At 39.4% G+C, this 25137-nt stretch overlaps 1 protein-coding gene across 2 annotated transcripts in view; it reads left to right on the forward strand.

Annotated features, from left to right (window-relative positions):
* DLGAP2 (DLG associated protein 2) overlaps window positions 1-18930 on the forward strand; it is a 589152-nt gene extending 570222 nt beyond the window's left edge. For both annotated transcript variants that reach the window (XM_004707654.3, XM_045286735.1), the window contains 3 exons: window positions 6981-7072; window positions 14120-14272; window positions 17888-18930. In XM_004707654.3, the coding sequence (XP_004707711.1) occupies window positions 6981-7072; window positions 14120-14272; window positions 17888-18106 (464 nt within the window). In that variant the 3' untranslated portion in view covers window positions 18107-18930. The remainder of the gene's footprint in view (window positions 1-6980; window positions 7073-14119; window positions 14273-17887) is intronic.
* Window positions 18931-25137: the final 6207 nt, after the last annotated feature.

Genomic DNA, 25137 nt, shown 5'->3' on the forward strand with positions numbered 1-25137 from the left:
GAATTTTGCCAGACCAATGGCTTATACATTATATTTTTTTCAACAACGTAAATGGCAACTATACACATGTACTTTGCCAGATGGAATACACAGGAATTATACTGACTACACACCTATGGGAGGAGATGATGGAGAAGCTCAACTTCATCAGGCAAAACAAGGTCAGAGGCGAACTATGAACCATAGCAGCAATTGCTTATATGCAAGTTCAAGTTGAAGCTGAAGAAAATTAAAACAAGTCCATGAGAGCCAAAAGTAACTTTGAGTATATCACGCTTGAATTTAGACCATCACATGGAGATCTGACACATTGAACACTAATGGCTGAAAACCTGAGGAGTTGTAGAGTAACATCAAGAATGTCATTAATGAAGAAAGAAAAAAGTCATTTAAAAAGCAGGAGGCAGGGAGAAAAGATCAAAATTGATCACCAGAGACTCTGAAACTTGCTCGAATGTAGTTGCATAACTAAATTGAATGGAAAAAATAATGAACTAAAAGTTGGATAGAAATTTTAAAAAGTAACTTTAAAAGACAAAGTTAAACTTTTAACAAAAGGTGCAAAGTCCTGGAGTTAGAAAATCCAAAGAGAAGAACATGCTCAGCATAATTCAAGGTAAAAGAACTGAAGAAAAGATTCAAGTCTTGAATTGAAGTATTGCATGATTCCATGGGCAAAATCTTGAATGATGCAGGGAGCATCAAAGTGAGATGAAAGGAATACACAGAGTCACTGCACCAAAAATATTGATTTATTTTCATCCATTTCAGGAGGTAGCATATGATCAAGAACTCATACTATCAAAGGAAGAGTTCAAGCTGCACTGAAGGCGTCGGCAAACCAAGCCCCCAAGAATTGACAGAATTCCATCTGAGATACTTCAACAAAGGATATGATCCTGAAAGCACTCACCTATTTACGTTAAGAAATTTGGAACACAAGTATCTGGCCAACTGATTGGAAGAAAGGTAATTCAGCAAATCACGAAAGTTATCTAATGATATCATTAAGATCATACACACGCAAAAGTTAGCTAAAGATAATTCAAAAGTGGTTACAGCAGTACATGAAACAGAGACTGGCCAAAATTCAAGCCAGATTCAGAAGAGAATGTGGAATAAGAAATAGCAACTGTTGATGAAAGACTGAGTTGACTGAAAGCAGAGACTACCAGAAAAACATTTACTTGTGTTTTATTAACTATGCAAGGCATTCAACTGTGTGAATCCTAACAAACTATGGCTGACATTTCAAAGAATGGGAATTCCGTAACACTTCATTATGTTCACGAGGAACCTGTATATAAATCAAGAGATAGTTATTCAAATGGAATAAGGGGAAATTGCAAGGATTAAAATCTGGAAAGTATCCACTCACCATACTCATTCAATCTGTATGCTGAGTAAATAATCCAAAAATCTGGACTACATGAAGTGAAATGTAGCATGAGGATTAGGGGAAGCCCCTTTACCAAACTGCACTATGCAAATGTTGCAACTTTCCTTGCTGAAACTGAAGACCTGAAGTGCTTATTGATGAAAATCAAAGACTACAGCCTTCATTATAGATTAGAATCCAATGCAAAAACAAGCAAATTCTCACAACTGAACCAAGAGACAATATCCTGACAAACACAGAAAAGATTGAAGTTCACAAGGATTTCATCTGGCTCGGATCCACAATCAATGCTTGTGGAAGCAGCAGTCATGAAATCAAACAACATATTACATTGGGAAAATCTGCTACAAAAAGCCAATTGAAGGTGTTCAAGAGCAGAGGTGTCATGTTGAAGATCAAGATGCTCTGGCCCAAGCCATGGTATCTTCAATCACCTTATTATGCATGTGAAAACGAGACAGTGAATAAGGAATACGGCAGACAAACTGGTGTATTTGAATTCTAGTGTTAGAGGAAAAATTTGAAAGTACAATGAACTTGTTAGGTAGAATTGGGACCATGATCCAACTAGACCAGAGGACGTACTCTGATACAGATCAGAGCTGGAAACCCAGGGAATCCAGTACAGATAAACTTTTTAAGACCAATAATGAAAGTAGCAATACCAGGAAGGAAAGGGGAAAGTGGGGTGGAAAGGGGGAACCGATCACGATGATCTACATATAACCCCCTCCCTGGGGGATGGACAACAGAAAAGTGGGTGAAGGGAGACAATGGATAGTGTAAGGCGTGAAAAAATGATGAGAGGCATGTCTTTAGCTGCTATGGGCATCACACAAGGAGAAGCAGATGACAAATAGCTAAAAATCAGGAAACCAGTTGTTGCTGAGTCAACTCCAATGGATGGTGATCCCAGGTGTTTGTCTGTACACGTAATGTGTAAACACTGGGTTTTCCATGGCTGTTGTGTTTTTTTCCAAAGTTCATCATGAAGCTTTCTTACAAGGTTCCCCTAGGTGGATTCAAACAACCTATCTTGTGGTTAACAGCCGAAACCATTAACCCCTTGCACTCAGAATGATAAAATATGCGCCAATATAGGAAAAAATTAAGGAAACCTGGTGGCACAATGGCTACACGTTGGCCTACTAACCAGAAGATCAGCAGTTTGAAACCACCATCCACTCCAAGAAAGCGAGATGGGACTTTCTACTCCCATAAAGAGTTAAAGTCTCAGAAACTCATCTACCCTGTCCTACAGGTTCCCGATGAATCAGCATCGACTAGATGGTAGGGAGGGAGTGACTGAGTGAATGAATGAAGGGCAGGGATCAAAATCAAATATCTTCCTCTAAAATTTGCCAAAGATGTGTTGGGTCAATATAGTAGAATACTAATTTAAGCTTCAGAAAGAATGATGATCATTCTTTGCAAAACAAGTTTGCTTTGTTCACCTTGCCTGCTACCAGCCATCGGCGTGGATGTGTTTGTGCAGCTTAATGAAGCATCCAATGCACAGACTTCTTTTAAAGACACAAACCAAGGATTACGTCCAGGTGCTCTGGATCAGGCTGATGGAACACAGCCAGTGAACCGCTTTCTTGTTGTTACATGTCTAATGCTTTTATAGAGAGGTCTTAACACTTCCCAAAATCTAAATGGCAATAGGAAATTGGAGTTTAATGATGAACGTATGCTTGGTAAATATGAATAAGATTAGACTTGAAATCTTGAAAAAGAGGAGGCTTGTGAAAGCAATGATTTCCCCTGCCTACTTCACTAAACTAGTCAGAGAGGGATCCCACGCGATCAGAGAGACAATAACTAGTCAAATGACCCTTTCAAACTACCTGTAAATTCTACACAAACCCACTTTCCTTTTCTGAACAAAAGAATAGCGTAAATGTTGTCCTGGTAATTCATGGCTAATTTAGATAGAATTGGAAATTATCGAAAACTCATGAAAAATAAATTAAAGGAGCCAGCTAAGTTAATCAAATTTCTTTGTGCATTGAAAGCCAGGGTTATATCAAGTTCTTTGTAAATTTGCATTCTGATGAGGATTAGTCCTTATCTGCAGCTCTTGAAAGAAATGTGTCAAACTGTGACAAAATTAAGGAAGTATAGAAGAAAAGAATAAATTGAATTTTCACTTCAAATTCTTTGCAATTATAGGAAGCTATTTACATTACAGGTATCAGTTAGGATCATTCCCATTGACTGAACAGCAAAATTTGCCTGCCATTAGCAATCACATCATTAGCTACACCCTTTGACATTCATTATCTTTTCATAACAATATTCAATTTATACTCTTTATAACAATTCTCCACTATATTAAATCAATACCAAGATATTGCCCATCCATTAGTGCTGTGCTAAAGATTACAAATGAAAGCATTTTATATTAATACTTCAGTTGAATTACATTTCAGAAGGAATATGAAGATCAGGGATTAAAACTTCAAGTTTTATAAAACTGATTGACTTTTTAATTACAATTTGAGGAAGGATAGAGTCAGGTAAGAGAAGGGTATTTATTCATCTCCTATATATTTTGCAGTGACAGCTTGATTACAACGAGCCTCTTTAAATGCTTTCATCAATCACGCAGGTTATAGGGCTGTACAAGTAAAAAAGAAACATTTCAAAACTAGAGAGACTTCCTGCCTTCAGCAACAGTGAGCCCATGATTTCAAAAATGTGTTCGCTTTTGGATTAGGAAAAAGTATGGAGTTCTGTGGCCCCTTTAAAGATACTGCTCAAATTCCACTTTCTACATGTTGCCTTCCTCCCGGTGCCCACCCTGCCTGCCCCCCATCATTTTTACTTTCCGTACCCACTTAAAAGTTTCTACTTGAACCCTATCTTTAGCACCCCACCCTGTGTTCTGTTCCCTTCCTGTCTCCTGGCTCTGCAGCCCTCTCCTCCTGCCCCCTGGGCAGCTGCAGATGCAGACCAAAGCCAGGGAGCTGGCTGAGTGCCACCTGGAGGAAAGCAGCAGGCACTTCTTGAAATGGATGGTTAGACACAATGGCCAGGAATCAAAGTGTGATGACCCATCCTTCTTTCTACGACTTAAAGATTGCCAAGGATTTTAGCCAGTTTATCCATTTTCTTACTTTTTTCTCTTTTACTATTCAATATCATATATGTGATCTAGAATTAGATCATGTTAGGGAATTAGTTCTTATTCTTAGGAATTGCTGAATCTCGATGATCCCGTTGGAGGAAGGCTTACTAACAACCTGTCATATGCAGATGACATGACCTTGCTTGCTGACAGTGAGGAGAATTCGAAGCACTTGCTGATGAAGATCAAGGGCTGCAGCCTTCAGTATGGATTGAAACTCAATGTAAAGACAACAAAAATCCGTACACTATTGGACCGGTAGGCAACATCATGATAAACGGAGAAAATGTTGAAGCCGTCAAGGATTGGTCTTGTGTGGGTTCAGTCAATGTTCATGAAAGCAGCAGTCAAGAGATCAAATGACATTGGGTAAATCTGCACAAAATCTCTTTCAAGTTGGAGTACTTAGGTGTGCCTGCCCCAAGCCATAGTATTTTCAACTGCCTCATATGCATGCAAAACTTGGACATTGAATAAAGAAGTCTGAAGAGGAGTTACGGCATTTATATTATGGTGCTGAAGAAGAATGTGGAAAGTCCTGCGGACTGCCAAAGAAACAAAAATATCTGTCTTTGAAGTATTTCCAATGGGACGCTTCTTAGAAGCCAGGATAGCAAGACCTCATCTCACATACATTGCTTGTGTTGTCAGAAGAGACCAGTCCCTAGAAAAGGATTTCATGCTTCATGTTTGGGAAAGTGGACGGTCAGCATAAAAGAGGAGGACCCTTGATGAGATGGATTGGCACAGTGGCCTTGAACGGGGCTCAAACATTGAAGAACTGTGAGGGACTGGTTCTGTTGCACAGAAGTTACTACGAGTCAGAGTCGACGCGACAGCGCTTAACGACAGGAGCGGTGATGGCAGCAGAGATGTTTTTACAATTTTGTTTGCAATTTTTCATAATGAAAAATTAGGGAATACAGAATTTTTTAATTGGCATATGAAAAGTAGAACTTTCAATGCCCATTATCCTGCACAGGAGAATATGCTGACTTGTCGCAAGTTAACTATTAGTTTGTGCGGTTTTCAACCCTGAGAGTACTGCAGGTCTTTCTAGCTTTGGCTTGAAATTGTGTGCAATATACAGTGACACATGCATATGTTTTTTAAATTATTCCTGTTTTATAATTGACTTTTTATGTCACAACATATCCAAATACCTTTTAATATTAATAGATATATTTTCTGTAACATCATTTTCAGTAGCCCCGTAGTTTTTCTTCAGAAGAATATTAAGGTCCTTTCTGGCAAAGATTTATGGTTCTTTCCCTTAAGAAATCCTGGGGAGAAGGGAGAATTCAGCAGGCAGAGTTGGGACCATCACCATATTGAGTTTTGATGCTTATGTCTGACATAGGCTGAATCAGACTCAGAAATAACTGGGTTATGACTAGCTGTTAAAATTATGAATGTTTGGGGAAATGACTATTGTGAACGAAAGCTAAAGGAATTTATTTCATATTTCTGGAACTCCATTTCCGGTTTTGTGAATACTTCTGAAGGCCTTGATTCTCAAATGAGGTCCATGGACCAGCAGCATCTGGAAGCTTGCAGGGAAAAAACAAATCAGAATCTAAAGTTACTTCTTGATTGACCAAATTATTAAACCATACAATTCAGGAATAATATATAACCTGACTCTCCCTACCTCGTTGAGCCAGTGATATGCTTTCTCTCAGCATATTTTAAAATGCAATATAGTCATTACTAATTGATCCAATAAATCAATTAGAGAGTCTAACATGACACCAGTGTACTTTTGTAACTCGTGGCTCTTGTGTTGACTCCCAAAGGGGCAGGGTTTCATGGGGTACGTGGTAGCGCAAGGGCTCAGTGCTGCCAAAGACTTGAAGAGCAGCAAGCTGGCCGCTCTTCTTAGTTCTGCTGTCATCCTACTGTGAGCCCTCTTTCTCCATTACTCAATCATGTCTTATGTAAACGTCTATCATGGCAGTTGCTCTTATCTAATTGTCCACATCTTGCTGAGTATTTTCATTGAATACAATGAGATACCATATATCAGGTGTTTTACTAAAAATGAATGCAGTAACATTTTCTCTAATTAACAAAAAATAGAAAGTACTGACTCTTTTATTCACAAATGCTGTTGTAACATCAAGCTCATCTTAGTAGCGACACTAAAAATGTCGTGATGCCCCAAATAAGGAAACTTTCCTTTAGTATAGCTCATATTTCTAAGCTAAATTTTTACCAGTACTAAAGAATAAGATCTTTGTAATGGACATCAGTCCTCGATGAATGTCTCCAATGATTTGTAATGTACAGACTAAAGAAATAGTTGTGGAATGTTTCTCACAATAAAGTCGTTTTTAATTATCAATAAAGAAGAATAATGGCTGTGCCAATGATAATGTATTACCTATGTGTGATGTTTTGCTTCTGTTTTCTAATTGACCTATTTAGACCTTTTTTTTTTTTTAACAGTTCTCGGTAAAATCAGGAGTGCTGTTGGAAGTGCCCAACTTCTTATGTCCCAGAAATTCCAGCAATTTTATTGGCTTTGCCAACAGAATATGGTAAGTGAATCCTCTGACCACATCAGCTTCTTTTACCAAGATGATGAATGTCTCCTCTATGTAGTTTCACATTTCTTTATTCATGGTTAAAGAGTTCCTACACTTTTGTAAAATATAGAACAAGTGTTATCATAAGGGATACTTTCCATTGTGGAAGGTGAGCCAGTTATAAGGCATAAGTCTAGAAGTTCAGTCAAGGCAGAATCCTGCAAGAGTCCAGTGAGGGGAGTTGCCGTGTCAATGAGAAGAGGCACAGGACGATAGATATTTCCAGTGGGGTGATATGAAGTTGTACCTCTGCAACCAGAGTTTCTATCAGAGTCTTATAAAATGAGATGAAAACTGAATTGTTTTGTGCCTGTTCTCTATCTCAAACAATGCTCTATTTTTATATTTACTAAGGTCCATAATTCCTCCCAATGGCTACACCAAACTCACAGGAAATGCTAACAATTTAAGATTTATTAGGGAAGTTAACAGGCTACAATGCAAATGAGAAATATGCAGGATTCCATTGTTCAACAGGACATGTTACAGAGTTCCTTCATATTGGGAAGCTGTCCGTGAATGCCCAAGGACATGCCACTCAAGTGTGGGCCTCGGCCCGAAGACATTCCCAAGCTCCGTGGGTCAACAAACCCAGCTCCTTGAATTAAGTGCCCAGAGTCACCCCAATCTAGGAAGCCTCAGTCTGAAGGCACTCAGCTTCACCTCCTCAAGCACAGCTCCCCCAATTAAGTGCCCAGAGGCACCGTACTCCACAAGCAAACCTCCTACTCAAAAGCACTCAGCTTTACCTGCTGTGGGTTGAGAAGTCCACCACTCTGTTTCTTGCTCTGACATCTGGTTCTGCAACTGCTCCTCTGATGTCACAGCCGCTTCTGGATCCAGAAGTTTCACTGTGCAGGGGTTTAGGTTCCAGAAGAGATGTTCCACTCCTGGCTCTTGTTAGTCATCAGATCCCTCTTCTTCTTCTCAGAGGACTAATTTTATACCCAGCACAAGGGCAATTCAATGAATCATGTTAACAAGTACAGGTGAATCCTATCATGTCTTCTCCCAGTTTCTTACCCAGGCCCATGCAGGAAAATCTCATTCGATGAGAGTTACAGTACAAGAGCCACAGTAAATAATTCACTGCCCCTGCAAGGGCTAATTAAAATAAGAATCTGAAGTGGCTTCAAACCAAAGGCATAAGACAGATGACTATGTGGAAAGAGATTAAGACAATATTTTATAAAGAATTAAAGTATTAAAATTTATAACTAGGAATGAAAAAAATATACCATGGACCTAAGATTAATTACTACAAGTTAACATTAAGCCCTGGTGCTGTAGTGGTCATGCACTGGGCTGTAATCCTCGTGATCACAGTTCAAAACCACCGGCAACTCTGCAGGAGAAAGTTTGGGCTTTCTATTCCTGCAAACAGTCACAGGCTCAGAAAAAACCACAGGTGGTCGCTTTGAGTAAGCTTTGACTCGATGGTAGTGAGTAGCATTAAGCTTGGTACTGATCATCCTGGCAGTCAAAAGTGAAGAAAGGCATTATATGTTTGTGTGTACAAACTTTTTTATGTGTATAAACTTTATATGTACATTAATTTTATGTCTCTATACATGGATATATATGTAGACATAAAATACATTTTTGTTTTAGTTGCCGTATATGTTATATATATATATATATTGGTGCAATGTGTGTGTCTGTTTGTGTGTGTGTGTCATTGGGCTGAAAACCACAAGATTAATGGTTCAAACTGACAAGCCACTCAGAGAAGGTGAGACTGCTCACCTAAATATAAGCAGTCTTGGAAGCTCTCGAGAGGATCTTTTTGAATTGGAATAGACTCAGCAACAACGGAGACGCACAGATTCACACAGAGAGAAGTCCAGGGAACACTGTAGTTAGACTTCCAGTTGGTGGAGTTCACCAATAGTTCATGTGAAAAAACACCAGGTTTTCTAGTCCTGTAGGGTCTCTGTGAGTCAGAATGGACCCACTGCCAATGAGTGAGAGAGTGATGTACACACACCCATATGTATGTATGTACTGTATATATAGAAAACTATACATTCATATCATATGTATCCCTTTTTATATCTGTTTAAAGAAAGTGTTTCCCCAGTTTCATTTAGCAAAATAACTAAATGGTATTGAAATTTGTTTGCAAGTTGTTTTACAATTTTACATTGAGCATTTTATCTGAGCAAATATTTTCAAGAAAATAGAAGGGAGACTTCTTCTCAGCCTCTTATGAGAAGCTCCTGAGTGACCCACATCGTTAAGAACTCCACGGTTAACCACGATTGGCACCTCCAGCCCACCTTGAGAGACTGTAGCAAGCAGTCTGGTGCTCTGCTTTGGCTCAGCTTCTGAAGCAGCTCTACTCTGCTCCTGGTCCCCAGGAGTCAGCATCAACTCCATGGCAACTGACAGCAGGCCTCTCATATCAGCGATGCTCTCTGATACCATTGCCTTTGTTTTTTAATTTGCATGAAAAAAATGTAACTTCATAGAATGTTCCTCCACATCAAAGAAAGTACTAACACATCTAAACTGCCAGTCCATCTATTTTAATTAAGATTCTTAAAAATTCTGTTTTCTGCTAATATTTGCCAACTGTCACCAGTAAAGTTCAGCTTGCAGTTTCAAGCATTACCAACAGCATAGCATGTATGAAAGAAAGTTATAGTCAACAATTAAAGAAGAGGGACAAGTTTTGAATTTCTTCAAAGAAACATAGCTACATAATTTAACTATCATGATTAAAATTAACACTCTTGCCTCCTCCAAAATATCTATTTAATTATTATCTTTAAAGGAGTTGACTTAGGCTGCTAAGGGGCAACAAAGTACAAATTATACAGAGTCTGACAAGCATAGGTATTCACTGTCTTTAGATTTTTATAATCTAAGGTATGATAATTATGTTACCATATAAAATACTCATTTCCCCTCTGACCTACCTTCCTACTGCCACCGAGTCACTTCCAACTCAGAAACCCCAGACAGCAGAGTAGAACCCTTGCATGAGGTTACTGAGGCCGGAAATCTTCATGGGAGCAGAAAGCCTCCCGTTTCTCTGGTGGAGCCACTGGGGGCTTAAGCAGCTGTTATTAGCAGCCCAATGACCACGACCCACCAGGGCTCCTCATTCCCCTGAAGAGCAGCAATTATTAGACTTAAAATTATCTACTGCTAATTTGGTCCCTTTTTTTAACTTTATTGTTAACCTTCAAAGAAATCTTTTGAAATATCCAACTTAGCTACTTAATCTTTTTGGCTTCCACCCAATATTAGTTCAAAATCTCTAAGGCATTTGTTTGGGAGAAGTTGGCGGGGGTGGGGGTGAGGACTTATCTTACGTATGGCTGGCAGGAGAGAAATACTGAAATTATAAGCAGATATCTTGCTCATCAGAGCCAAGCTGCCCATAATTTAGAGTACCCTTGATAGGTGTGGGAAAGTTTATGTAGATATTTAGTTGTGAATGAGGATGAGCCCTGGCGGTGGTGTTAGGCAAGTGTTCAACTGCTCACCAGACGGTCAAAGTTCAATCCCACTTGCCACTCTGCACAAGACAGACGATGCGCTCTGCTCCCAGGAAGATTTACAGCCTCAGAACTCCTATTAGTCAGGACTAACTCTGTGGTATTGGGTTTTGGTTAGTTTTAAATGAAGTACTGGAATCATGCAAACCATTCACACCATTGACTACAGAGTGAAAGGTTGGAGGTTCAAGTTCACTGTGAGGCACCTTGGAAGAAAGTCCTCTTGATCCACTTCCGGGAAGAAAAACACATTGTAAGGCCTATAGAGCACAGTCCCGGGATGACCCACGTGGGGTTGGGTCCCTGGGAGTTGGACTTGTTCTCACAGCAACTGGCTAAGTTTTAAATCAAATCACAGGAATGATTGTAGAGAATGAGAACTCCAATCAGGTATTTAGAATGAAGAAAACATAGCAGAGGCTCCTCACACTAAGAACTAAACTGTATGCAGATAATATGGAACCAGTTGCCTCAAATGTGTGATTCTGAGACTGGCTGCCAAGAGATCAACTCCTTCAGACCGCCTGAAGCTGAACTGGCACCTTAACAAGATGTTAGGTTCCAGCAGGAGCTTCTTCACACTCTCCGTCCACTGCTGGGACACAGCGCAATGCCATGCTCCAGAACATGTGACAATTTCACATCACATCAAATCCAGATACCGGAGTCAAGGATATAGACGGATAGCAAATGACTGTAATTGAATGGAGGCATATGGTAAGGAGGGAGCAGGGCACAACCATTGGCATTTTTAATACATTTGTAAACATATTGGTGTGTCTAGTGTATCTGATTATCAAGTCAATACACACAAATCCCTACACAATTGAAATTTTAAAAAATAGAAGGCAAGAAACCAAATAATAAGTATGGAAATTATTCTAATACAGCCCAATCCTCTACTTTGCGATTAATCCAAAGAACAATTGCTTTGATGTGAGCTACTGAAAATGTAGCGTTGGAATTTTCTCTCTGAATAGAGAGGCCAAATGATCAAATCTTTGAGAATGAAGAGGGAAAGAAGAGAAGCCAGTTTGCTTCCTTTTGACAGGTTTTGTTGTTAGGTGCTGGGGAGTGGGATCAAAGGCTGCTCAAGAGAATGAGGCATTGCCTGGGCTCTCTTCATACATGTTAAGTTTGAGCCCACTGTTACAGCCACTGCGCCAACCACATGCATTGAGGGCCGTCCTCTTTCCCCACACGTGACGTCCGTCCTTGTCTGGGAACCGGACCCCTGACAACGTGTGCAGAATGCAAGAGGGGAGCCTGCCCTTATGGCTTCAAAAGATCGATTCAGGTGTACTCTTCTCAAACACATGTGTTCATTCTTCTGGGTATATATATATATATATATATATATATATATACATATATATATATAATCTGTGAGGTCTTCTAAAAGAAAGAAACATATATGTCTATGGAACATAGATATATGTATAGAATCTGTGATGTCTTCTAAAAGAAAGAAACACATATATATAGAATATAGATATATATATTGAATCTGTGAGGTCTTCTAAAAGAAAGAAACACATATATATAGAATATATATATATATATTGAATCTGTGAGGTCTTCTAAAAGAAAGAAACCTAAACCTACCGTAGAAACTCAAATTAGTATTTAACAGTATTTCTTTTGATGTGAGAAAACTCTTCCTTACGCCCAGCCTAACCCTTTCCTATGACAGTTTAAGCTTATTATACTTCTTGTTCTGCCATTCATAGAGAACGTGGCCCTAATCACAAGATACTCTGTTTTGTTTTTCTTCACCATCAAGGTTGAATTCAGGTTCAAGACAAGTAAATGAAAAACTCGAAGCCTAGTTGTCTTCCTTTACTCCAGGTCAGAACTGATGTAACCTTCTCAGGTGCCTCATTAAATAAGCATGGACCAGACTGGGAGATGGCCTGCCTTGTAAATATTTCAACAGCAAGAGGTTGCCCTCTTGTGGCTCACTCAGAGAACAGCTGCGCACGGCACAGCTTTGTAATTCCGGTTCTCATGAGTTCACTTCGGATGAGAACATAGGAAATTTTGTAGATGTTAGAGGTGTATCAGGCAAAAATCTTGGCTCTCTCACCTGCACTGTTAATGTTGCTCACCATCTGGTTCTACCGGATTGAAGGAGATTGTAATTTCCTTACAGTCTTGTTCTCACTCCTTTCTACTTCTCTGCCCTTCAGCAGCCATGCGTGTTGCGGGGTGTGGGACAGGTGAGCGCTCGCATTTCCAGAACTGGATAACAGCAAAGCACACTGCAAAAAAAAAGTAATGATTTCTATATGAATGACAAAGCATATTAAAGAGCATTTCAACTAAACCGCACAGATTCATATTATCTTTAATGTGAACTACTGCTTAAAAAGCAAGAGCTGCGCATTGAAAGCACACTCTTGTGAAGTACGCGCTCACCGGAAAGGGCTGAGCGGGAGGAGGTAGCCCTCTGAGAGCGCCTCCTACTGAATGAGGAGGAAACTGCCAGAAGAACAAACAACTGTCTTGAGAGAAGCACAGGCAGGGTGCTTTTTGGAGGTGGGAATGAGGATACTTCACCTCCAGTTCCTGGAGAAAAATCTCGAGGCCACAACAATGGGTTCCTATATAGCCATTGTGAGGTCCACGGAGTCACGATGAGTCAAAGCCGGCTGTCGGCATAGCAACAACACACAGAAATATGTGCACAGTCAATGCAGGGTTTGCAAACTCAAATAATACAAATGGCTCAAATGGCTTGCACTTGCTTGCCAAACCTATGGCTGATGGTTGGGACCTGCTTGGTGGCCCTGCAGAGGAAAGGCCTAACGTCTGCTTCTGTAAAGAGCAGTCATGTGCAAACCCTGTGAACACAATTCTAGCCCGTCAGGCCTGGGAACACAATGAACCAGAACCAAGTCGATGACAGCAGCTTTGTTTGGGCCACGGTGGTGCTTCTGGGTATGCGTGGCACTGCTAACCGCAAGGTGAGTAGTTCAAACCAAGGAACGTTTATGTGGCTCTCTGCTTCTGTAATGATTGACAGTCTAAGAAGCCCTAAATTGGGTCACTGTGAGCTAGAATCAACACTATGGTGGTGAGATTTTCCCCACTCTTTATTTTTAAATGTTTACAAACTGTGGAAATTTCTGCCCCGGTGACCTGTCTTCTGGATAATCCAACATGTGACCAGAAAGAGAGAGGCCCACTTCTTCCAACTATCAACCATTTAATACCGTTAATATTAGCGAGTATGTATAGGTTCTAGTAATGTATTTCTAAAATATAACAATAGGCAAAGGTATTATGTTTTTATGCCTCTGAAAATACTTGTGTGAGATAAACTGCTATTGAATCATGGGCTATCCCAAATATTTAGATCACCATTTGAATTAGTAATACTTGTTGCCAGTATTCTTCCTTGAGAGGTGGACTTGGGGGAAGGGCAGCCTCTTCCAAACCCTCTGTCATGAGAGAGATCTTCATGTTGCTAAATTCTGCATGTGTGTTTCAGGATCCCAGTGCCATGCCAAGGCCTACTTCCCAGGACCTCGCAGGGTACTGGGATATGTTGCAGCTTTCCGTCGAGGATGTCAGCATGAAGTTTGATGAGCTGCACCAGTTGAAGCTCAATGACTGGAAGATAATAGAGTCACCTGAAAGAAAGGTAATTGTGCCCAGGCAATGCTATTTCTGTACAAACTGCTGTTCGTTGGCATCCTGGCACCTAATCCAATGGCAGAAATGGTGTGCTTCAAATGCTAAATGACAGTGCGTTTCCCCGCTTCGGGTTAACAGCACAGGATAAAATTCTCTTTTGTGTATGTCCATATAGAAAGACATATAAATTTAGAGAGGCATTGAAACCATCTGTCCCAATCATAAATAACATGTTGTCTCTTGCTCTATTTCTTATAAGTACACAATTCAGAGAGACATCAGCCTAAAATTACATGAAAGTTTGTAGCTAGAATTTCATTTCTTTTTTTTTTCTTAAGAATTTAATTTCTTATAAGGATCTAGCTTCTGTGAATAATGTTAATCAAATCTTTATTTTGATGGTATTTAAAGGATTTTTCATAGAAAAAAATTTAAGTTTGCACATAATGATAATACTCAAATAAACTCTGTAATTGTGATTGGAGTTGGGTATTTTAAAATGTCCATTCCATTTTAACTTTATGATTTAACTTCTCCCAGAGCGAATATATAGGTCTGAATTAGAAATAAGTACATTGATTTCCTAATGCATTTTAGAGGAATTTTGAGCAATTATAATCCTATTTCTCTAGACAAACACTAAAAAATATATAAAGAAAATGAATCCAACCTACTTTGGGGAAATGATGTTTAACCTTCAGATGTGTGTTTTGATAATTAGAATGAGAGTCCAATATAGGTTACCATCATCATCGACTCTCTTCCCTAAAGTTCTACTGACTGCCTACATGGATCCCCATGCTAGGTGCTTGGCTGAAAATCTGACACTACCCTTTACAGTCACAGCAGATCATGAAGTGAGGTGAACACAGAAATGCATATGTTGTACATATGCCAGAGATGATACACAAACAATTCCCGGTAACCTTTTGTTGAGTTTTAGAGTCAAATAAATATTTATTCCATATTGTTATCCTAATTGGATACTGTGTTAGGCAGGGTTCTCTTGAGAAATAAAACCAGGACACTTATAATTTTATATATATATGTGTGTGTGTGTATACATATATGTACACCATATATATCATGTATAAGCTGAGTTTTTCAGCATTTTTTTCTGCAGTTTTTGTGGTAAAACGAGGTGCCTCAGCTGATATTCGGGTTGACTTATTCTCGAGTATATATAATATAGATATAGACATAGATATGCGGATACATTTATACAGCGAGAAGGAATAGAAGAGCTAACTAGTCCACACAGCAGTGCAAAGGACTCAGTTCAACTCACTTCATGAAACAATTAATATACTAGAAGTCCTTCAACTCACATGGGCTGCTCAGTCCAAGGTCACAGAAACAGACAGCGGAGTCCTCCTTCAGGCAAGAGAGGCAGAGTCTGCCCACAAGCAGCAAACAGCAGGGTGGGACAGCACAGTCAGTAGCTTGGGAGCTTAGTGAAGCAGGCCTGGATGAGATATTGAACCCAAGCAATGCAAGGTGAAAGGATCCACCAGCCTCAACCTCAAGCAATGTATGCACCAGCAGTGTGGCAAAGCAGGTCTCAAAGGAGCCTCAAGCTCTAGCACACAGTCCACTGGTTGGCTGGGCCCACAGCTAATGTAGCACACCAGTTGTATAAATCTGGGTACTTTAGACAAACAAATTCACAGAAACTCATGTATGAGAGTTTTATATAAAAGTTAAGTGCGCATCAAGAAAACATCGCAACCCAGTGCTGCCCAAGTCCACAAGTCCAACATTAACCCATTAACCCATATATCCAACACAAATCCACAAAGTCCTCCTCCATCTCACGAAAGAGACACAATGATGCCCACTGCAGTAGGAAAGCCGAATCCGTGAACGTGTAAACATCTCAGCACTGGCAGAGGTCTCCACATGGGTGCTCCAGCACCCAGGGCTGCATCGGGTTAGGTCCATGTGGCTTCTCCTCAGAGATGTCTTGCAGGAAGTGAGCCTTGCCAGTTGAAGCAGGGAGCTGACTAAGGCAGCTTCACCCTAGTCCAACCATCACAAAGCAAGAGAACCAAGAACTCGAAAGGCGAGGCTCCAGCCATGTAGCCCTCCGCCCTTCAACTAACCCCACATGTGTTTTTCGGCCAGGTTGGCACAATAAACTAACTACCTCACAGGTTGAGGCCGAGAACTAGCCAAAGCTGCAGCATGCTGGTCCAATCACCAGAAAGCAAGAGACACAGGGGCAGGCCCTGCAGAGCCATTTATCTCTTTGCCTTCCATCAAACTGCAACCTTATTAATCCCACAATAAATCTACCTACCACAGATACTAAAATAGAAGTTGCTAAATTACCAAACGATGTCTAATACAACACATGTGGCAAACATCCACTTTATTGACAACTCCTATTTGCTCTTTAATATCGTGCAAATTTTCCCTCACTTTGAAGCAACTAAATCAACAACTTCATCAAATCACTTTCTCCTGATGCAGACTTGCATCTTTGAAATCACTGAGAAGGCAACAGCCTTTTGCACAAAAATAAGGCTAAATAAAAACCAAGTGCACATGTCTGGCTCGCCTACAAATTACACTTACAGATGCTAAGACACAGTTCGAAATGGATCTCATTCACGACCCAGGAACTGCCTGTAATCTTTTTTTCATTCTTCAGTAACTCCCTGAGAAGTTTAAATACTTTGACCTAAGCTATTTACAACATTGGTTCTGAAATAAATCAAATACCTCTATTTTATTCTTTATTTTAGTTTGCATTATTACTGCCTTTTATTATCAGTACTGTATAAATCAGATCTTTATTTGTCTGGGGATTTGCAAACATTACACAAGCTTACACGTCGATAGCAGCACTTCCTGCTTCACCCCTAAGAGTCCAGGATGTAGACAAAGAAAGGAAAGGATAGGGGTAGTACAGTCCCGTGCAGCTCCCACATGGCAGGGGCTTCTTGCAGTTGTTTGGTTTTCCTCGTGTTTATTTTCTGCCTCTACAGTGCTCCGGTCTGAACTCCATTATGACGTAGAACCAGTCAGTAGATCCAACTCCGTTTGTTATTTAGGAGTGACATTAAGTAACAATCACAGTTTTAGACCCAAACCTTTCACCAGAACCTTGAAAGCATTAAACACTTCATTTGTTACACAATTGTGACACTTATCTTCCTAGAAAAGACACGGACATATTTTTGATGTGATTTATTTCAGAGCATTAGCTAGCAGTCAAAAATAATTATTTGCATCGATCTACCAAGAAAGTGAAAACTCATTATATCTGCTGCTAATGTCATGAGACCTTCAGCCTTTCCTGGGGAATCGTTACCCGGTACACTTACATACGATGGTGTGCATGAATGCAGTTGGCATTCTGAAGTTTGTGGGAAAGACCACAGCATATGACAGGTCTTCCCGATGACCTTCACATCCTGGGTACTCCCCAGTGGTCAGAGATGAGTAGGACTAAGGGTTAACTATTAGACTAGCAACAAAATAGAAGTTAACTGTTGTAATTCTCTTGTTTTTATCCATCAATTTGGACTGTAGGTGTGAGAGGGACATTAATTGTATTCACAAGGTATGCAAACACCATCACTGCAATTTATCTATTTTGATGTTTGCTACTTTTCAGGAAGAGAGAAAGGTCCCCCCTCCAATACCAAAGAAGCCCCCCAAAGGGAAATTTCCTATTACAAGAGAAAAGTCCCTCGACCTGCCCGACAGACAACGTCAAGAAGCTCGAAGACGCCTCATGGCTGCTAAGAGGGCAGCATCCTTCCGACAGAATTCCGCCACCGAGCGGGCTGACAGCATAGAGATCTACATCCCGGAGGCCCAGACCAGACTTTAAGGACAGAATGCTGCAACTTTTACCATTTTTTCTTCCTTTTTAACAAGATCCTTGTACAGTTTGTCACTTCCCCGGTAATTTTTGTCTCACTTTCTCCACTGGCGAGGCCTGTGCTGTTGCGTTCCGTGTACCATAGACACAGTGGAATGCTTTTGGTTGCCTCAGTGTGCTGAGCTCCTTGCAAGAATGACTTCTCTATCTTTTTCTTTCCTTTCTTTCTTTCTAATTGATGGTCTGACTTACAATCAGCTATGTTGGATAGGCTTGGAAAGACCTAACTTATCCACCTTGTTCTCAGAGGACAACAAGAAACACCTCTTGAGATGGAACCCAATTTACATTTTGTTATTTATATTTTTATAAATTGTGTGAAAATTAGAGACACGAATAACAAATAACTATAACTGGGTGCATCTCACCACTCACTAGAGGCATTAGATAACCCAAGTGGAAGGTGCTACAACTAGAAGTGCAGGAAAGCGAGAACCCATTTCCCCCTTTACCCTCCGGCGACTTTTCCTCAAGTCCTGTAGCTTCATCCACCTACTTGTCGGATCCACCTTCTAGTTCTCTTTGTCACCAGGGGAACACCTTAGGCTTGTTAAGTCAAGTACGTGATGATCAAGAGTGATCTCGCCAGTCACCACAACACCCTATGGCCTGGCTCACCCCAGTCCCAGGAGATGATTAGCCTGAACGGATTAAAAATGTCTAGCACAGAATCAACACATTCAAAACATCAGTTGAATCTCATACAAGGGAGTGATGGGTGGAAAGAGACTGGTGTCTTAAAAAAGGCTTGCTCTTCTGTAGCAGGAGTATAAAGGGAGAAAAAGAATATCCTATGAAATAGTCATTGCACTTTTTATTCCTTTATAGCTTAAAAAATTACATAGTTTTTTCCTTTAAGTTCATCTATGCTACATGTGAATATATATATATATATATATATACATATATATATATATATATATATTCTCAAACTGCTCTATCAGTTGACTTTCCAGGGTATCCTTAAAAAAAAATGTTTGCTTGTTTAAAATGACAGTTGTGATGTTGTAAAAAAAAGTTTAAGAAATATGAATGTGAGTGGTAAGTATATTTCAGTTTAAATGGTAAGATGAAATGTAGTTTACATTTGTATTTTTTGAGTATTCTTTTGTCCTATGCAGTATTGCTAAAGCCAAGAAAATATTTCTGGCTTGTTTCAGACATGAAGAAAAAGAGGTCACGTATTGTGATTTCCAGCTGCAGAATTTAATAAAAGTAATTCGTTTTCGCAGCTCTGATTGGCACCAGAGAAAAATAGGAACTACTTTAACTGAAAGGCTTTACTTAGCTTTTTGTAATTAAATTTCAGTGCAGTAATCAAGATCTCAACACCCTTCCTGAAAAGTTAGAACTGCTACCCAGATACATCTTCAAAAGAAGAGCCGATTGATTGGACCCCACTTCCATAGGCCTCACTTTTCTGGACGGGAAAAGCAGGATTGCAATTAAGACTAGTGTTTCCGCCAAACTCCCATGTCTTCCAGGTCCCTGCTGTAAGGAAGGCCGGCAGAAGGGCTCCTCAGTGATCCTGTCGCACTTTGTTTCCTCGCCTTGATTTGCACTTTAAAATGCACCCAGCTCACGCTGCAGCCTGCTGCATTCTCCCTAACCTTCAGAGAGGTCGTTGCACAGTGGGGGCATTAGTTAAGAATGCAGTTTTTCCTTTTTCTCCTGTTCTACATTCCACTAAGCATGGGGTTCATTGGGAGCACAGTTGATATTCAAGCATGTTTAGCTTCAAAGTTTTACTTTTTTAAAAGCTGAGTAGTTAAGAATTCCCTGTAAGAGCAAAACCCTGTAAAATGAGCCTCATATCTGGTGTATATTTACCAAACAGCCTTAAAATATATTTGGAAGCAAAAATCAGTACGAATGTATATCCTTGAAAAAATGCAACAAAAAAACCCCAAAAAACGAACAAAACAAAAAACAACAACAAAAAATTCCTGGAAATATTCTCCTATAAATGAATCGTATTTCCCGAGTGTTCAAAGCATTTTTCTACCTACAGAAAAAAGTAAAATCCTGAGTAGTATACAGTAACAATGCTTCTTCCTATATTCACTGTACTATGTTAAAAACAAATATATTTGCAAGTATTGGCATTTTAGACTTTAAAAATGACATATTATTTAAGATGAACTGCTATTTAGAAATAACCACAGAAAAGCAAAGTGCGCGTATATTCCCTTCTTAAAGGAAATGTAAAATGCATACATGCACGCCGACATAGTCACATATGTATATCTACTGGCTGCTGGTGTGTTTTATCAAATTTCCTCGAACTTGTACAAATCATATAAAAACAGATTATAAAAATTAGACAACAATTATTTATCTTAGATCCCAGATTCTCTAAACCTGACTGGAAAGAGAGTGTTCACAGATTCGGATGAATTTAAGATTTTCTCTATTCATCATTAATCTCACAATCCCCAAAAGTCTTGGCCTAAACCACGCCTAACTGAGAAAATACACCTACTTAAATTTTAGAATGGCTATTGATTGAAGTGGGTGAATGTGTACAAACCCCTGTTTGGGCTACTTTGTTCCAAAGAAAATTATTTCATGGTGGAACAGATGCCTGCTGCTAGATTCGATGGAATGTTACCTGTTCTTGCTACATAAATAAGTGCAATATATCTAGCTCTCATACAGGTGACATTTTATCATGAAATGTAGAAGATAAGCCATGTGTATGTATTGTACATGTAAAGAAAAATAAAACTGTTTTATTATACTTGTGTTAGTCAATCAGGCTAACTGGTTTCAGTTATTTACAGCAGATGTATAATATAGAGCTGCAGTGTGATCATTTCCCTTTATTTCGAATATCATTTTATAAAAGGTTACATATAAATTTTAGTTTCTAGAAGATAGTTTGAAAATAATAATAATGCACCTTGTTCTACAAGCATTATTGTGGAACAAAGTACAATGTTTTCCATACCACCTAACTATATTTCCTGGAGATGGAACTAATAAACCCTTGATTCTCAGAGGTGCGGAAGCTTCAAAAAGTTCATGGAAAATGGAATTTAAAGATAGTAAGATTTTTCTACAGATTTTGAAGCCCCCTTGTATAACTTTAAAAGTAATTTTCTTCATAGCCAACAAGTTGATGTTGCTGCGCTGAACTTTAGTTAACTTTCAAAAACAAAACACAAGTATGATAAACAGGATTCTAAAGTTTAACAAAGCTCAGAAAAAGAAATGTCACTTGTTAACAAGAGTGCTTTAAATGTAATTCATCTCATGCCTTTTCATTTGTTGTCATTGTGCTAAATGTAAAAACAATCAGTGACTATTTTTTTCTCAGAAATTTCTATACCCATTCTACAATTGTATATAAAGACTTACATTCCTGTATGATACTAAAACACTACATTTTTGTTTAAAAGTCAATGCTGTCAATGTTTTCAACTCAAGATCATTCTAAAGACTTCAAGTCTTAGGTATGAAAGAGTAGTGATAGAAATCAACTTCTTTTAAGGTTCAAGCTTAAAGCTCAAGGCCTTGCAAAGTAGAGGGCGTTTCATCCCTCCTGCTAACTCCTGTGGGAGCGGCCACATTTACTATTAGACGTGAACACAATTCCAGAACGCACCAACACGTGGGCTTGATAATTTCTTGTGATATTCATTTGCCCTGTCTTGATATTTACCTTTTTCAATACCATTAACAGCTACTGTTTCCATGACTTTGATTAAAATAATAAATATTATATGTTAGTAAGTAAAAAAGTATTGCTACAAAATTATAGAACTCTTTATTAAACAAAAAATATATTAAAATGTGAAGCTCTTGTTTCTTGATAGATCCTCCATACAACTAACTGTATACACACCTGCAGATCTTATGTTTCTCATTCTCGAATCCTGTCTCCAAAGAAGTATCTTCTTCTCCGCTGACTCCACATCCAAACGGCCGTCTGGGCATCCTTACGGTACATAAGTCAGATTCCTTGTCAAGTTTCTTAGGGTTTGAGGAGCAAATAGGAGCCTGAAGTGGCCAGATCAGGGCTTTGGATATTCCCCAGTGAAATTCTCAGAGGATAGCCCTGTCTACCCTTGAGGCATGAGCAGGTGTTTGGTCGAAATAAAAAAACACTCTTTGGTGCAACTTTCCTGGTCTTTTTCTCACCAATGTAGTGTTCATGTGCCCCGGATCATCAGGTGCCCTTCAAGAAAAGCCATCAAGATGATCCCTTTGGGAACCCAAAGAATCCCCACGAACACAACCTTCTGAGCCACCACTTTCTTTCTTCTTTTTAATGACCTTTTGACTTTCTTCAGGTTATAAAGTCCTTGATAGAATCCCCCAGTTTGCCTGGTCTTCAGTCATCCTTCAGTGTCACTGGTCCAACAGATCCACCCAGAAGCTCCTGTTTTGATTTTCATTTTTTTCATTGTTACAAAGCAGAGACAAGTGCATTAATAAGACAACTTGTCTGCATCGATCCACTTGTCACAGAGACATAGTTGAACACATGAGGTTTGGGATAAATTTATGCATATATGAACTGGAAGTATGGTAGCAATACTTTTTTTTACTTACCCTTATTTATTCCGGCATCTCTAATGTCTCTGTTTGGTCCTCATAGCCATGTTCCCCGGTCCAGGCTGAACTTGTATTAGAAAGTAACACTAGTGACTGTTGAATTTATGCTATCTTTAGAATAGTTCTCTGGTTTGGGCCAAACCTTTTGGTGGAGGATAGGAAAAGGGCAAGATGGGTAATACTCTTCACCAGAGGTCTTTTCATCAGCTTCAAACCAGACCTCAAATGCTCATAAGTATTTAGATAACTACCAGTGGACCATTTGAAGAGATACACAACTGATTTGCGTGAGCTGCTTTTTAATCAAGAGTATCAATCAGCCTTGTAGCTACCCCAAGACTGTCACTATAGGCAGAAATTCCATAAAACCAGGGTCAACAGCACGATTTCTTACTGGAGACCTGGACGGGGAAGAGAAGGAAACCTGTGAGAGAACCTGTGTGTACCCATCCACTGATGACAGGAGATGCATCCAACCTGCATGCAAAAGCATTATCCAAAACACTGCAATTTAGGGAGGGCTCCTAGACCCAGTACTGGACCCACAGTTTGGAAAATTAAAACATCCCTACCTACACGCATAGAAATAAGTTCCCTAATCAGCCTAATTACTAAATTCTATATATTTATTGTATGTCATTCCCCAGCCATCATTTTCTCCAATTTCTTTCCCACTGTCACTCAGCACACTGATAAGGTAGTCTAAGTGGTTTTCACACCATTGTCCCTTGGGAATTGCCAGGGGGGGGTCTCTTTTATTTTTATGTGCATATTTATTTATACTTCTTTGTACATTTCATCAAGTACAAAGTTCCAAAGATTAAGAAGAAAAAAAGAGCGAGAACCACTAGCTAAACAGATAGAAATGTAACCATCAGCTGACTCATTCATATCCTTAACTGTATGGACAGGAACAATGGAAATGTCTTCATTTCACATCCCTTCACTATCTGTCAGAACACACCTCCCATAAGGTGAAAACGGATCCTGGGGCCTTCATGGAATGAGGGCCCTCTCACAGGTTTCATTAAATCGATCATCACAATACATTTCAGGCACTAAACAACGTGCTAAAGAAAAGCGCACCCTTTACCCTTTAGGTTAAATTCCCATTAGCGCAAGAGGATGAAGACAATTTTAGAAACTAATGGAAAGTCATCAGAAATCTTTAGCTAACTAGTCAAGCAACCTGGATTTTATTTGCGCGTCAGCCAGCAATTCATCTTAACTTCTGCTCTCAGTTTTCTCATCTATCTTATCTCCCTCACAGATACAGTGTGAGGATTAATGGCACATTGGCTCCAAAGCCCTCTGAGTTCTTCGGAAACAAGTGGTAGAAGGATATGTTATTGCAAAGGAGGATGAGCCAAAACTTGGGTTCATTATCCTCCTCCTGAATGTTGTCATCCCAGCTGTGCACATTGAGTTTTACCCAATAGTAGGTCAAGTCGGGTCATCACTATATAAAAATAACCGGAACGTCATGGATGCGGTGATACTTTCTTCGAATATGGCCGTGGCTAGGCAGCAGATTATGCAGAAATTTCATGAAGATTTGGAAATGGAGAAATAACTTTTCATATAAATTTATATGAAAAGCTAAACTAAATTTCTCCTTTGCTTCTGCCTTTGTGTTCAAGTGTTTCTAGGATATTTCCAGGAACAAGAACCAGGTACTCAATAGAATTAGGCTGTGGCTTCACCGTTATGTAAACCGGGCTGTATCTCAAATAAAATGGAAAGATACTAAACTAAACTTCAATGTAATGAAGAAAAATAAATAAATACTTGGAAGCAAAAAGCCTGAGCACAGGGGAATATGAAGAATGGAATCAGACATCCTGACCCAAATTGCTAAACTCTTGTGGATTCCAACCCCATCTACTTCCAACTTTTTATAAGGATTCTGTTTCCTGCTTCAGAGAACACCAAAGTGGTCAGTGGGAATGCTGCACGAAATAGCCATCTTTTCATCCTGCAAATAGTGGGAAATGGCTCTAATTTTTTGAACAGCTGTCCTAACACAGGCGTTTCGATGCAGCATTCAAAGAAATTATTTAAAGTTTTAATCTGAACACTTGACAGATGACTTCTTTGCAGAGGAAATTTTAGTTACATACTATAAAAATACTTTTTAAACAATTTTGTATATGTATAAACTAAGGTAACAAAGGGTTACCTCCCTACTTTCTTAGATTGTATGTGACTCTTCATCACTGGTGCTTACTCTGACCCTGAGAGACCTGTGAGTCCATTCTCTCTTGTACTCAGTGGAGAGAGGAGATAAGGAAATAGAAACATTTGTGCCAAGTTTCTTGAAGTATAAATTTATCTCTTTCAGGTAGGACATTGTCTCTGTAGAGACATGTTGGTTTGTGTCTGTGAGCCCACAAGGAGGGCGCTCTCGTGTGGTTTGTGAT

This window comes from Echinops telfairi, unplaced genomic scaffold (assembly GCF_000313985.2).
Source record: "Echinops telfairi isolate 266 unplaced genomic scaffold, ASM31398v2 ScPeMD7_9;HRSCAF=40, whole genome shotgun sequence".
Classification (NCBI taxonomy): Eukaryota; Metazoa; Chordata; class Mammalia; order Afrosoricida; family Tenrecidae; genus Echinops; species Echinops telfairi.